The sequence below is a fragment of the Dicentrarchus labrax genome, unplaced genomic scaffold, assembly GCF_905237075.1.
Source record: "Dicentrarchus labrax unplaced genomic scaffold, dlabrax2021, whole genome shotgun sequence".
Classification (NCBI taxonomy): Eukaryota; Metazoa; Chordata; class Actinopteri; family Moronidae; genus Dicentrarchus; species Dicentrarchus labrax.
In genome coordinates, this window is record NW_026136717.1 from 5,783,211 (window position 1) to 5,798,927 (window position 15,717).

General features: G+C 37.9%; 3 protein-coding genes and 2 long non-coding RNA genes across 9 annotated transcripts in view; 2 read left to right on the forward strand and 3 right to left on the reverse strand.

Moving 5' to 3' along the window:
• Positions 1-15,717, forward strand: part of LOC127349571 (uncharacterized) — a 45,828-nt gene that overhangs the window by 5,827 nt on the left and 24,284 nt on the right. The gene's annotated exons all lie outside the window — the stretch shown is intronic.
• LOC127349544 (immunoglobulin kappa light chain-like) overlaps positions 1-15,717 on the reverse strand; it is a 37,514-nt gene that overhangs the window by 673 nt on the left and 21,124 nt on the right. Inside the window, exons 1-5 of one of the 2 annotated variants that reach the window (XM_051375398.1) lie at positions 12,335-12,399; positions 11,477-12,184; positions 11,254-11,379; positions 11,128-11,171; positions 10,291-10,997 (exon numbers count right to left, since the gene is read on the reverse strand). In XM_051375398.1, the coding sequence (XP_051231358.1) occupies positions 10,878-10,997; positions 11,128-11,171; positions 11,254-11,379; positions 11,477-12,184; positions 12,335-12,389 (1,053 nt within the window). In that variant the 5' untranslated portion in view covers positions 12,390-12,399 and the 3' untranslated portion in view covers positions 10,291-10,877. Of the gene's footprint in view, positions 700-824; positions 10,998-11,127; positions 11,172-11,253; positions 11,380-11,476; positions 12,185-12,334 lie in introns of those variants that run through there. The other variant, XM_051375399.1, reaches the window with a different exon arrangement.
• LOC127349573 (uncharacterized) overlaps positions 21-15,717 on the forward strand; it is a 25,631-nt gene continuing 9,934 nt past the window's right edge. For 2 of the 4 annotated variants that reach the window (XR_007880334.1, XR_007880331.1), the window contains exons 1-2: positions 5,539-5,606; positions 11,545-11,682. This is a non-coding gene — a long non-coding RNA (uncharacterized LOC127349573). Of the gene's footprint in view, positions 120-5,538; positions 5,607-11,544; positions 11,683-15,717 lie in introns of those variants that run through there. The other 2 variants (XR_007880332.1, XR_007880333.1) reach the window with 2 other exon arrangements.
• LOC127349546 (uncharacterized) lies at positions 4,372-6,430 on the reverse strand. The gene is made up of 5 exons (XM_051375402.1): positions 6,367-6,430; positions 5,539-6,237; positions 5,159-5,284; positions 5,032-5,075; positions 4,372-4,920 (listed from the first exon to the last, which is right to left on the reverse strand). Exons 1-5 carry the CDS (start codon positions 6,422-6,424, stop codon positions 4,801-4,803), a joined length of 1,047 nt encoding a protein of 348 aa, XP_051231362.1. The 5' UTR covers positions 6,425-6,430; the 3' UTR covers positions 4,372-4,800.
• Positions 14,705-15,717, reverse strand: part of LOC127349545 (uncharacterized) — a 2,151-nt gene continuing 1,138 nt past the window's right edge. The window contains exons 3-5 of the mRNA XM_051375401.1: positions 15,275-15,394; positions 15,150-15,193; positions 14,705-15,050 (exon numbers count right to left, since the gene is read on the reverse strand). Of these exons, the coding sequence (XP_051231361.1) occupies positions 14,922-15,050; positions 15,150-15,193; positions 15,275-15,394 (293 nt within the window). The 3' untranslated portion in view covers positions 14,705-14,921. The remainder of the gene's footprint in view (positions 15,051-15,149; positions 15,194-15,274; positions 15,395-15,717) is intronic.

A 15,717-nucleotide genomic window follows, 5' to 3' on the forward strand; every position in this document is an offset into this window, starting at 1 on the left:
TTTCAAAGTCCAGCTTGGTCCCGTCTCCAAACAGTATGTGTCCACATGAGAAAACAGCACAGTAGTAGGTCCCAGCATGAGAAAGATTCAGGCTCTGCATTGGCAAGTTGTAGACACAGGTGTGTGTTTGTGTGTTGGGTTTCCTCTCACACTGATCATTACTGCCTCCATGGGTGTAAATGAGTCCTGGATGAGATTCTTTAGAGGTTTTGAACCAGTAAACACTGTGTTCTCCATCACAGGTCCCAGTGTGTACTGTACAGTTCAGAGTCACAGAACCTCCTGGCTGGATGCTCTCAGATGCTGACTGATGGACCGAAGCTGGGATGTTCAGACCTGAACCCTTTACACTGACAGTAATGCTCTCAGAAAATTCTAATGTGTGTAAAAAGTAACTTATGCAGTTGTAAGAAGCTGAGTCTAAAATTTGCAAATCTGTGATTTCCAAGTGATTTTTACCTTTTTCCGTATCCAGTGTGAAGCGTGGATTGTTCTCGAATACACCATAAAAAGCCTTTTTTTTATCAAGTATGGAGTAACTGGAGATGAGCATTGGTTTCTGTCCCAGAGGTTGTTTATACCAGTAAATCCTTGCAGGAACATTTTCTTTATAGAAACACTGCAAAGTCAAGTTGTCTCCAGTTTTAACTGATATTAAACTTATCTCTTGATAGACAGATTTCAGAGCAGTCGTCTGAGCTGAAGTGAAGTGAGAGAAAAAGAAAAAGCAGTTACTTTTATGTTCAACGTAATCAGTGTAGTAACATTAGAAATATTTGTATGAGAAGTTATCATAAACTTAAAAGTCATAAAATGTAACTTACCCATTTTGCCCAAGAGGAAACATGTGAGACAGAGCGCAAACACTGGAGATGTCATCATGTTCAAACTACTGTGCTGAATGAAAGAACATCGATGGTTCCTTGACTCTTCAGAGACAAGAATGCATTTGATTGGCCAACCTGAAGTGACACCCTATGTCCTGTATAGGAAACATGATCACATGATCACTGCAAACTGTAGTGGTAAGTTTGGTTTTTGATAAAAGGTTCAGATTGTGAGAGATATGAGAGGAACATTACAGCTCCTTATTGAGTTTAAATCACTGGAAATGCATGTTTGTATACAGATAGATTACAATTAAATTTCAGTTGCATCCCCAAGACCTCTGCCAATCATTTCAATATTCCTACAATCCCAAATCTGTAATTCCACATTTAACACAATTCCCAGAAATATTTCAATCATATTTATTAACTTTATCTCTTGTAGAGTAGCTTCTGTACAGTATTTAATATTGGATTGCAAATGGATGGAAATCAGAGGTTTGGAATAGATTTTAAATTGCATATACCTAAAAAACTTCTTCATTAGACAAACCACATTTATTTTGCAGACCGGTCTAGTTGTTTCCATCCAATAAATCCTTAATGGTTTATCCCTCTATCCCTCCACGGAGACCATCTTAATGGTGAGTTTTAAGGACCTTTCCAAGGATTGTTCCATAAGGGAGTTCTTTTTGGAACTTATATCAACTCACTCCAGATACTCTCCATTTTTCTCCATGTTGTTGTCTCTTACAATACAATTGATACAACTTGTGATTTTATCCTTTGAAAATATATATGAAAAGAGGTTTTGAGGTTGCTCTTATATTGTGTTCTTGACTGTGTGACATAAGTAAAATGCTTGAGAAGCATGGTGATATAATTCTAGATTATATCAAACCTTTCTCTTAATTATATGATAATTCTATGATTTTCCTTTCCCCATATAAAGTCTGTAATAGTAGAATATGCTTTTTGTAAACAATATGTCAGGTGGGGGTAATTAGTATGTTTGAAAACAGAAATAAAAAGACATGCCATTTTAAATAGATTCATTCTTCCTGTAAAGTTTTTAGGGAAATTCATCCATTTAATCAAGTCAGATTTTATAATGTTGAGTAACAAAATAAAACTTTCTGTCTTAGAGCTTGGAGATTTTGCCCATTATAGAGGGGATTACAGACTGATGTAGTGATTTTTTGATGGAATGAAAATGGGCGATTTTACACTAATATGTCTCTAGACAGGTCTGTAATTTTATACTCTATTGTGTTAAAAAAGCAAACTAACAAAAAACATATAGGCATTTTGTTTCTTAATGTGGTGCTGAGCTATTTGATTAATTTGAATAACTTTAATGTACTTAAAGTGTGCACTGTATCGGATCAGGACTCGGTATTACCAGATACTCAATAATAAATGACTCGCATCTGATCAGAGGCCAAAAGAACTTGATTGGGATCTCCCTAAACATTCACTGTTTTGAGAAGAGGACAGCTATAATGGAGTGTGTGTGTGTGTGTGTGTGTGTGTGTGTGTGTGTGTGTGTGTGTGTGTGTGTATGTGTGTATGTGTATGTGTGTGTGGGTGTGTGTGTGTCGCTGGTTGTCGTTTACAATGTGTGGTGAAACCTGCAATGTAAAAAACTGTGTGACTGAGCCCTGAGAATGTCTCAGGTCCTTTCACTGTGAGGGGAACGGGGCATTTATTCGTCCTCTGACTGCACTACACAGTGAATGTGAGCACAGCACGCTTTTCTCTCTCTCATAGACTGTATGCTCCCTCTCGACTATGTGTTGGGAAAATATACACGCGGTACACAATAGGGTAGGATTTGAGCTTTCAGTCTGCAAATTGTATCTTCATCCACCTAAATTCTCAGCTCAACGTGTTATCCTACACAAAAGACTGTTCATGTTTCAGTACATTGAGAGGGATTACGCAGCCAGAGCTCCAGTCAGTGCTGAACAATTGGGTGAATAAATCTTTATAACACATGTTTATACTGAACAATACATAGTGATTCAGTACACTCAAAAGAACTGTTTGACGACTCACTCACTTATTGAGATGGGTGAGGTCACCATGATAAGCGCGGTGCAGGAAGAGTTACTTCTGGATAGAACACACACACACACATATTGTTTGATACTCAAAGTGCTAGAAATTTGAATTGTTTATTTGATCATTAACAACATAAAATTCACAAACAATTCATTACTTTGGTAAAAACATTGATAAACACAAAGTATGAGAAAATCTAGATCCTTAAAGCAAGAGTGATGTCTCCAACAAAAAATAATCTAAGCTTCTAAATATAGCATATACTGGTTAACTTAAAAAAAGTATTCACCCATATGTACTAGAAATAACACTATAATTGCAACTACATGGTAAACAAAGTCAATCAAAAACAAAAGTATCCTAAATATACACATTAGCAAACATTAGAGCAATTTCATAATTTGGATGCAATCTACAACACTTCAGAAGAGGCACTCAGAAAATCCTGTCCAACTCAAAAACAAGCTACAAAGGTATATCCACCGATCAGCTATAACATTCTTATCACTGACAGGTGAAATGAATTACACTGATTATCTGGTAATCATGGCACGTGTCAGTGGGTGGGATGTATCAGGCAGCAAGTGAACATTTTGTCCTCAAAGTTGATGTGTTAGAAGCAGGAAAAATGGGCAGCGTGAGGATTTAAGCGACTTTGACAAGGGCCACATTGTGATGGCTAGATGACTGGGTCAGAGCATCTCCAAAGCTTCAGCTCTTGTGGGGTGTTCCCGGTCTGCAGTGGTCAGTACCGATTAAAAGTGCTCCAAGGAAGGAAAAGCAGTGAACCGAACACATCCAGGGTCATTGATCGGACGACACAGGCCAGCCATCTCTCCCCATATTGAAGTGTCCCCCAGGGTGCCCTTGCAGTGGGGAAACTTGGAGGAAGTGCCCTCTCTGGTGTGTTTCCAGTGGTAAAAATGTAGTAAAGTGTAAATCCTAACCCTGACAGAGCTGTTTCACCATAAACGCATCACAACGTTTTGCATGCAGGTGCACTTTTTATTCTTTTGACCTCTGCCGCTCAAAAAAGTCTTGATTTCTGGTTAAACAGGACCTGTGAGTTCCACCACCACCTGTCTAGTGTTCATCAGGGGGTTTTCGTTACCACACACTGCTTTGCTACCCCCTTAAAATATAATAAGGTCATGATGGGGTCGAATCGGCAAAAAATATTCATATTTCTCATCTTTATGGTGCACATGCCAAAAAATATATTGTTCAATCTTAACGAAGTCCGATTGAAAAGCTTTCCTATAGCTGAACCTCAATGTCATGTCTATTTAAGCGTCAGATAAATCGCTTAACTTGTAGTTATATCTGCACCATATGTGTGTCCAAAAAGCCGTTCAAAGGTCAAGAATTACTCTTACTTACATCATGGATGGATGAGGTCAGTCACATGCTTTGGTGCCACGTGTGACAAAGCAAGATGTGCTACTTTCCCGGGGATTGAACCCACATGCATTGTCTCATGGTCAAAATGATCCAAAAATAGATTTATTTGATCATTAATGTATATGGAAATGAATAATACACATACATAGTTTAAAAACCAAGACAAATAATACCTCTTATTTGTGTTGAGGTCCTCACAAGAGGCCCAAGAGAGCTTGTACAAACAAAACAAGAAAATCCTTACAAATGTATGTTTACAAAAATATTATGTTAAGATTTAAAAAATGTTTTGTGAGAGAACAAAGTAACAGTAGAAATCACCAAGACTCACCAAGACAAACAGAATATGCACGTTATAAAATCTTACCACAAGGAAGCTGGTAAACGTGTGTTGGTAGCTTCCTTGTGGTAAGATTTTATCGTTTACCTCTAGAGCTACGTCTAAATCTACATCACACCTCCCAAGAGATTCTAAGAAACTGACTCCTTACTCATACAATCCACTATTCTACTGCTTCACACTGGAGTACACACATTCATTATTGGTGCTGTTCCTCTGTCTTCTTGATCGGTTGGGCAGGTTGACACTTAAAGCAGCATAATGGAGGTTGTTTGTATCTTGGTGATCCTGGATAAAATATATAGAGCAGATCACAATTAGGTTTCTAACAACACAAATGTCAATGAGGCAGTTAATTGTGCTTCTATGAAGGCTGTTAAACAGTTAAACTGCTTTTACCTCTGCATTTGCTGTGAAGGAAGATGGTAATCTTGCTTGAGAATCTGATTGTGAAACAGGAAAAGTTATTTTATTCAATAGCTGAATTCAGTGAACACAAGCTGCCAGAAATAAAAGTACCAGTTACCTTTAGATTGGCAGCTGCTTCTCTTGTTCATCTTGTACATTGAGACAGTCAGTAAAACAACCAGGATGGTGGTGAATGCCAAAGCTCCACTCAAGAAATACACCAAGACAGAAGAGTCCACCTTTTCTACAGAGTCAGACATCAGATACAGAGCTTTCAGTGTGATTGCAGTTTTAATTCTAAGTTTGGTTGGAAGTAAGAATGACTAGTCAAGTACATTTTATGTATATAGCCCAAAATCACAAATTTAAAGTCTGTACGACATACAACACCATCTATTGTGAGACCAATAAGCTAAAGACAAACCCTTTAATGCTGAAACTACTGTTCAGTTTTTACTATTCATCAGACGAGACAAATTCTGCTAGAGGGTGACTTACCTTCAAAGTCCAACTTGGTCCCGTCTCCAAACAGTATGTGTCCACATGAGACAACAGCACAGTAGTAGGTCCCAACATGAGAAAGATCCAGGCTCTGCATTGGCAAGTTGTAGACACAGGTGTGTGCTTTTGTGTCGGGTTCCCTCTCACACTGATCATTACTGCCTCCATGGGTGTAAATGAGTCCTGGATGAGATTCTTCAGAGGTTTTGAACCAGTAAACACTGTGTTCTCCATCACAGGTCCCAGTGTGTACTGTACAGTTCAGAGTCACAGAGCCTCCTGGCTGGATGCTCTCAGATGCTGACTGATGGACCGAAGCTGGGATCTTCAAACCTGAACCCTTTACACTGACAATAATGCTCTCTGAAATGTCTAATGTGTATAAAAAGCAACTTATGCAGTTATAAGTAGCTGAGTCTGAAATTTGCAAATCTGTGATTTCCAAGTGATTTTTACCATTTTCCGTATCCAGTGTGAAGCGTGGATCGTCCTTGAATTCACCATAGAAAGTGTTATTTTTATCAAACTTGTAGTAACTGGCGATGAGCATTGGTTTCTGTCCCAGAGGTTGTTTATACCAGTAAATCCTTGCAGGAACATTTTCTTTAGAGAAACACTGCAAAGTCAAGTTGTCTCCAGTTTTAACTGATATAAAACTTATCTCTTGATAGACAGATTTCAGAGCAGTCGTCTGAGCTGAAGTGAAGTGAGAGACAAAGAAAAAGCAGAGTTACTTTCATGTGTTCAACGTAATCCGTGTAGTAAGATTAGAAATATTTGTATGAGAAGTTATCATAAACTTAAAAGTCATAAAATGTAACTTACCCATTTTGCCCAAGAGCAAACATGTGAGACAGAGCGCAAACACTGGAGATGTCATCATGTTCAAACTGATGTGCTGAATGAAAGAACATCAATGGTTCCTTGACTCTTCAGAGACAAGAATGCATTTGATTGGCCAGCCTGAAGTGACAACCTATGTCCTGTATAGGAAACATGATCACATGATCATTGCAAACTGCAGTGGTAAGTTTGGTTTTTCAGAAAAGGTTCAGATTGTAAGAGATATGAGAGGAACATTACAGCTCCTCCTTATTGAGTTTAAATCACTGGAATTACATGTATATATACAGACAGACTACAGTTCAATCTCAGTTGCATCCCCAAAACCTCTGCCAATCTTTTGAATATTGCTACAATCCCAAATTTTACTTTTTAAAAATATGATACACACACTCAGACCAGGTTGGATCCCTCTATATTCTTGATGTCTTGGTCAGTTTGATGCTTAAAGCGGCATAATAGAGGTTGTCTGCATGTTGGTAACCCTGGTAACAAAATATATATCACATATAACATAATTATTTTGTTCTTCAAAGAAAGCAATAAAATTATGTCTGAATGATATATCCTAAGTCAATTTACACTCAACAGTTTTTATTCACCTCTGTATTTGCTGTGGAGGGAGCTGGTGATCTGGTTTGAGATTCTGGTTGTGACACAGCAAAAGCTCTTTATTCAAAATGTTCAGTGAATACAAGCTGTCAGTTTCAAACAGTAGTAGTTACCTGAAGATTGGCAACTGTTTCCTTTGTTCATCATGCACATTCACAAACACAGCTTATAGCATGCTTTCTGTTTTCATCCTAAATTTGTTCGGGAAGTAACAATGAGCATTTATCAGATGCACCAACTGAGTCCTGGATGAGATTCTTCAGAGGTTTTGAACCAGTAAACACTGTGTTCTCCATCACAGGTCCCAGTGTGTACTGTACAGTTCAGAGCCACAGAGCCTCCTGGCTGGATGCTCTCAGATGCTGACTGATGGACCGAAGTTGGGATGTTCAAACCTGAAGCCTTTACACTGACAATATTGCCCTCTGCAAAATGCATGACAAATGTATTCATACTTGCGCAGTAGTATGTAGCTGAGTCTGAAATGTTCAAATCAAAAATTGTCCAAATGTATGTACTGTTTTGAATACTCAGTGTGAAACGTGGATTATTATTGAATTCATGATAAAAAGTGTTTTTTATATTAAACACATAGAAGGTAGAGATGAGCCTCGGTTGCTGTCCCAGAGTTTGCTTAAACCAGTAAAGCCATGATGAATCACCGCCTTCATAGAAACAATGCAAAGACACACTGTCTCCAACATTAGCTGATATAAAACGTCTCTCTTGACCAACAGATGAGGACGATTTCACATCAGTCGTCTGAGCTAAAGTGAAATGAGAGACAAAGCAAATACACGTTACTTTCATGTGACAGAATTCAGTGTAATTATTACATTAGAAACATTAGCCACATTGCTATGAGGAGTGATCATACAATAAAAGATACAAACTGGATGAATAAATACACAACTCACCCATCTCTCCCAAGAACAAACATGTCAGATAGAAAGCAAACTTTGCAGACGTCTTCATGTCCAAGTTGTCGTGCTGAATGAAGGAATACTGATAGTTTCTCCTCTCTTCAAAGACCAGACTGTGTTTGATTGGTTGGCCTGAAATAACGCTGTATGACAGACAGGAAACCCAATCACATGCTCAGTAGCACCAATAGAGTCAAGTTTGGTTTTTGAGTACTTTAACACAGCTAGAAATATATTTAGAACCTCATACTGGCATTGGATTTTAAAATAAGTGATCTGTATCAAACATAAACACTAGTACCAATGCACAATAGGAGTTCTCTCTTAACGTTCAGCAATGGACTGGATGCAGTCGACAAAAGATCATTTTGATCAAATGATGCACAGTTGATACCCTATAATTATTTTTAAAATAATATTTCAAGCTGTAGTCTACCAACACTTTCTTATGTATGATTATCGTTTCTAGTTAGTTTTGTAACTCGTTCTCTTAAGTGTTTAGTATTAGATGCTGGTAAGAAAATGTGAATTTGTGTGAGAGCAAAAACACCTTTCGACCCTCCTAAAAAACACAATAACAGCTGCACTGACATAGGTACAATGCAACAAAACTACTTCCTTGTTCACACAGTGTGTGACGGCTGCCTCGCTGAACTGCTGCAGCACCACGCCTATGGTGTCCACACACACAGAGTGTTTCTGCTGCGAGCTGCTGCTGCCAGCTCTACCTTTCTAGACTTTTTCTATACTATATATTGCTATCATGCTCACACTGACTAGGCTAGCACATGTGTGTCTTGCAGGTATAACCTTAACAATGCAAACCTTACTTTAGTGTGTTAGCATGATAACATTATCAAATTGCCAGTAGTATGTCATTAGTTAACCCTTATTTATTCAGGAAGATGTGTTACGAGAGAGACCTGTGAATAGATACGTCACAACAAAACCATTCAGTCACACAAGGAGTCATCACAAACACAGACACACACACACACACACACACACACACACACACACACACACACACACACACACATATACTTGCCATGCTAAATAAAAAAAAGAGCAATGAGTGTCTGTAACTCTTTTGTTTTTCACTGTATTCCAGTAGTGAGGTGTATAATGAATTTTCCTTAGTTTAGAGTTGGTATGAGGATCGGTTAAAGCTAACATATTTTGTAATCTGGTGTCAAAGTTGTTCAAATTTAACTCAATTAGGGATGGAGTTGTGATAGTTGTCTTGTGGTAGACAGCACTGACCGTTTTGTAGCAGTATGAGCATACTGAATATCCCCATAATTCAGTGTAAATGCCGTAGTGAATTGTATAATGTTTTTTTTCTGTTTTGGAATAAGAATCCAGTTCAACTTTTAAGTTGTAGTCTAAATTTTTACATAGGTTTTGTAGGTCAAACTGCTATCCAACCCAATTTCTAAGCACTTAAAATTCTGTACTGTATCGATCTATAGATTTCCATTAAGAGTATGGATCAGAGCAATAAATACATTTAGTGTTTTAGGAGTTTAGAGAAAGCTTTAATCCTAAAGATCACCAAAAGTAGACGGTAATCTGGTGAAGGCCTGCTTTGTGGTACAGCTGATTGAACAACCTGAGCTTTTTTCCATATTATGAGAATTTGCCAGGGGGAAAAGTTGTATTAAAAATTTGTAAGTGAAACAGTAATAACAGAATGGAGAGTAGTTTGTACTGCAGGTCAAATTTGTCTTCGCCAGAGGATTTAGGTTTATCAGCGGATTGTATACCCTGAGTATGTGACAAGTTTGCACGAAAATTTGCTATGATGGTTGAAAAGGTTGAACTAGGAAGGACACACTCTTGCTATGTTGGGGTAGGAAAGACTAATTCCTTCACTCTGCTGCGCAACACGACTAATCCAACAAGACACCCAACTAAGACCTGATCAGTTGTCTCTGTGTACAAACAAGCGAGCGGTGGAAAGAGAACTCTAGTTTGAGCACATAGACCTAGAACTTAATAATGTTATTCACAATTACATTGTCAATGTACTAGTTATTGCATAAATGACTGTGGTAGAGGTCATACTCGTACTATGGACACTTCAGACAGCTGTAAACCAACAGCAAGCAAAGATTACTTGATTAAGTGTTAGGTACTATCTCTGCTGTCAGGTTATCAAACTAGACGTAGGTTCTGTAGGATTCTATTACTGAAGGTCAATAGAAAAACCTTCCTGTGCCATTTTATTGTTCTTTAATATCGGTCATTTAGTTTCACCAATCTTCGACTCAGTAGGGCAGGTTGGACAATCATATGCTTTTCTGATACACAAAAATTAAGAAGCCAGAGAAAGTGCTACCCAGGAGTGAATGAAGATGCACACGTATCATTTTAAGATCAGAGTGTTCCATAAATATATTGGCTTTATTTGATCACTTTTAAGTTAGAATGGACATATGGAAGCACTTACACAATTTGGTTTGATTGAACTTAATCCAGATGTCAGCAATCAATTACAAACTACATTATCTGTAATGTGTATGTCTGTATGTTTGATGGCAGAGAAATGTAAAACATGGGTACGGTTAGCGATGATTTACTTGGTTATGGTTAGGAAAAGTTTGATTTTATGGTTAAAAAAATGGCAATGTTACCTATATGTCTGTGACAAGGTGTGAATCAAAGTCTAATACACAACCATCTACCACCACAACTCCCTCACTGTACTTTACACCTCAATAATTAAATGGCACACTTAATCTTGTACAGAATGTTGAAATTGGACGCAAATCTTCAGCTGTGCAAACACTTAATATGGACATAATACCTAATACTGGCTTGCATCTTTTGACAGCAGATGACACGGAACATACACAAATATATTTTTACAATATACATCAACATTACGTTTGAAACAATATCTAGTAAATGCAATATCTATGAATAACCAGAAATGTTACATGTACATGTCCAGTTCTACTGCTTCACACTGGAGTACACACATTCATTATTGGTGCTGTTCCTCTGTCTTCTTGATCTGTTGGGCAGGTTGACACTTAAAGCAGCATAATGGAGGTTGTCAGCGTCTCTGTGACCCTGGAAAAAAAAAAGTTGAATTATTAGGATATTGATCCTAATTGAAATTTTTAAATCTGTCCATAAAACAATTGGTTGCAATAAAATTGTGTTTTAATGATAATGAATGGATTATTAAAATACATTTTACCTCTGAATTTGCCTTGGAGGGAGCTGATAATCTTAGTTGAAACTCTGATTGTGAAACACAGAAAATGCTCTTTTATTAAGTTATATTTTGTGAATACAAGCTGTCAGATACAAAAGTACCAGTTACCTGTAGATTGGCTGCCGCTTTTCTTCTTCATCTTGTACATTGAGAAAGCCAGTAAAATAACCAGGATGGTGGTGAATGTCAATGCTCCACTCAAAAAATACACCAATACAGGAGAGTTCACCTTATCTACAGAGTCAGAAACACAACAGCTTTATCTCTGTGTTCATACAAAGTCTGGTTGGAATGCTCATCAAAAGGTGAGCTCTGCTAGAAATTTACTTACCTTCAAAGTCCAGCTTGGTCCCGTCTCCAAACAGTATGTGTCCACATGAGGCAACAGCACAGTAGTAGGTCCCAGCATGAGAAAGATCCAGGCTCTGCATTGGCAAGTTGTAGACACAGGTGTGTGTTTGTGTGTTGGGTTTCCTCTCACACTGATCATTCCTGCCTCCATGGGTGTAAATGAGTCCTGGATGAGATTCTTCAGAGGTTCTGAACCAGTAAACACTGTGTTCTCCATCACAGGTCCCAGTGTGTACTGTACAGTTCAGAGTCACAGAGCCTCCTGGCTGGATGCTCTCAGATGCTGACTGATGGACCGAAGCTGGGATCTTCAAACCAGAACCCTCTACACTGACAGTAGTGCCCTTTGTAAAATTCAAGACATATATAGAGATACTTGCACAGTAGTATGTAGCTGAGTCTGAAATGTTCAAATTAAAAATTGTCAAAATGTATGTACTGTTTTGAATACTCAGTGTGAAGCGTGGATTATTATTGAATTCATGATAAAAAGTGGTTTTTGTATTAAACACATAGAAGGTAGAGATGAGCCTTGGTTGCTGTCCGAGAGTTTGCTTAAACCAGTAAAGCCATGATGAATCACCGCCTTCATAGAAACAATGCAAAGACACACTGTCTCCAACATTAGCTGATATAAAACGTCTCTCTTGGCGAACAGATGAGGACAATTTCACATCAGTCGTCTGAGCTGAAGTGAAATGAGAGACAAAGCAAATACACAATTCATTAAATCTGAAAGTTTCAGCATAATTATTTCATTAAAAACGTTAGAATTATTTCAATGAAGAGTTGCTATAAAGTAAAAGATACAGACTGAAGCCACAGAAACACTACTCACCCATTTTCCCGAAGAACAAACATGCCAGATAGAAGACAAACTTTGGAGATGTCATTGTGTTCGAATTCTTGTGTTGAATGATACGAATCTCATTACCTTCTCCACATTAAAGAGACAAGACTTGCGTTTGATTGGCTGGCCTGAGTGACACTATGTCCTACTCCTACATGATCACATGTTCACTGCCACCAATAGTGTCAAGTTTGGTTCTTGAGAAGATTGACACGGTGGGATATTTATGAAAAAAATAACATCTCCTTATCTTGGTATCATATTTAAAACTTAAGGGGAAAATGGGTATATAGACCAGTAATGATGTACAGTAGATTCTAATTCTGCTCAAATTGTACCAATGCATTATGTCCAACAGATACAGAAACATGCAGGTATGATAATTTGCCTAGACATTTAAAAAAACATCAGTAATGATAAAACTGAGTATTTATAAAAAATAAAAAATCCAATTCTAAGTTGATTTTGAATATCCTGATTCTGGTAAAAACCTAATAGCTAAATACCAGTGAAAAACATGGCTTTAAAGAATTTTGGAACTGACCCTTGAAAAGATTTTAAAGCTTAGATGTTATTTTCATTATTATTAATAAATGGTAATTATAATAGTCTTTTTTAAATTGTCAGCTTGCATCTGCTTGTTAGAACAGTTTGTAATCTTAAGTCCCAAAATACACTGTGCAACTAATATATTCCATCTATTGTTTTTGTTGTTGTTAGCATTATTATAAATAGTACCCCAACTAAGTAGTCTTCTAAGAATTTGCGTTAGTGGTATTATTAGTATTACTATTTATATTGCTGGTTTCAGTGTTAAGTATTAGTCTTTGTTGTGTGATGTAATGTCACTTAATTGGGACTCCACTGTTTTTAGGTCTGTTAGAGGTCTTTGGGCTGAAGGAGAATCTATGTGGGAGTGCAACTACCTATACATCCTGCTTAAAACCACAGTAGCTGCTGCACAGACTGACAGAGATACTAAGCCAGAGCATGGGGGTAAATGTTAAAAGGTCTGTATTCATAGTAGGAGCAGTGCCAAAACAAAACATTTTGCTCTTCATAACGACTGCCGTATGTCATAGAGACTATCCTACAGAGCAAATCATTCCATTCCCCACCGCACCACCAGGGTGCATGTTTCTGGAGAAGGTATTTGGATCCTGAAAGTAGCAATACTGCAGTACCTGAATTTGACCAAAAAAATGCCAGTACCCAGTAATTCAACACAAACCAATGACATACCCACGACATAATGCTATTTTTTTTCCCGCATTTTTTTCTCTATTTTAACAAGGATATTTTCAGCGTCGTTTTTACTCGGCTTTAGCTAGCTATGTGTTTACACGGAAACACAGCCAATCAGAGGCAGAGTAGGGCGGGTATACACAGAATGCCGGTGGGGGAAAAAAGTCAAGCACTACACGGATGTTAAAGTGTTTGTACCAGACCGAAAGTGGCAGAATGCATTAAGAAGTAAGGGTACTCATGTGGACAAAATTCTGAAGTGTTTGTACTCAATACAGGTGAGTTGCAACCCATTTCAGGCACTGCTGCAGTATAAAACCACTCCATTACAAGTCAAAGAAATGCATGGAAAATGTCAGCAAAATGTTCTTCTGTAAAAAATAGTAACTAAAGCTGTCAAATAAATGCAGTGGAGTAAAAAGTACAATATAATAAGTGCCACCACAATACATTACATTATATTTCTGTCAAACACAAAAAGTCATGCAGTTACAGGTGGCCAGTGGAGAGCCATCTAGGGGAGCAGGTGGGTGAGGGCTGATGTGGGGGTGAGGTTGAAGCCACAGTTGTATATCTACTGGCCTACCAAGCCACAACTACACCACTGCTACCAGCAGAAAGAGAATTCTCAGGCACAAACCTTCTAAAACACTAACTTTAACACTTAATTTCCCAGTTACATAGTCAAAGTGCTGATGTCAAGGCCGAGGCATATATGAAGGTGGTGGAGGTCAGACTTGTGAAGACTATGAAGATGCTTAAATATGTGGGCAGAGGCCAGATGTTCAAATAGTATTTGATACACTAGAGTATAATAAGAATTTTGACAGTTAACACATTTTTTTAAATCTTTGCATTAATGGCATTTCCACCTTTTTCCACCAAACCTCTCTTGTACTTTGGTCCTGGTCATTGATAGCTCCACTATTTGCCCGAGGTGGATGAGGGTAGTAACATGCTTTCTCCACTATCCATGGCACCTCTATTGTGGATGGAACACACACACAGACAGTAAGTGTTCCAAAGTTAAGTTTGTGTATTTTATCCCTCACCCAAGATGCTATTTAATTATTTGGATAGAACACTTGATATAAATGATATAAGACAAAGGAGTCCACGACATATTTTAATGATTGTCAAAGTCCATGAGTCACTTGCACAACATTGATCAATCCAAAAAAGGACGACTGTAAAGATATTCTGCTTAAAAGAAAACAACAAAGAAAGTAGAGGGTCTCAAACATTACCACAGCAATTTTATCTTCATAATATCCACATATAATACTGAGACAATCCTATTTTATTCTCAAAGAAAGTACAGATTTCACATTCAGCAGTTCTGCTGCTTCACTCTGGAGTACACACATTCATTCTGGGTGTTGTCTCTCTGTCTTCTTGATCTGTAGGCAGTGTTAACATTTAAAGCAGCATAATGGAGGTTGTCTGCTTCTTGGTGACCCTAATAAAAAAATATATATAAGTCAGCATAACATGATACAGAGTGAAGATATGGTTCCTAATTAAAACATGTCCACAAGGAAATTATTTGTTAATTCACCTCTGCATGTGCTGTGGATGGACCTGCAGATCTTGCTTGAGACTCTAAGAAACAAAGACATGTATTTTTATGCAAAGCCAAACACAGTAAATACAAGCTTTCAGATACAGTTCAGCACCACCTACCTGAAGCTTTGTAGCTGTTGTTCATCTTGTACATTGAGACAGTCAGTAAAACAACCAGGATGGTGGTGAATGCCAAAGCTCCACTCAAGAAATACACCAAGACAGAAGAGTTCACCTCATCTGTAGAAAGACAGACACCAGAAACAGAGCTTTCAGTCTGTTTTCTGCTTTTACCCCAAGTTTGTTTGGAAGTCAAACGTTGACTAGTCGAGGAAAAACTTGAATGAATGAGTGGAGAAACATGACAAATGCTGATGCTTTCATACAGTACTTGAGGGGCCATTGAATAGTTTGATCAGAATGAAAATCATGTGAATCAATTGGAAGTATATAAGAGACTAGAGAGAGTTCCAGAGATGAGGAGGTTTGTGTTGCTTTTCCCTTTAATTTGTCACCCACATTGCCCAAAATGACAAATGTGCTTATGACACCCTCTACTGTTA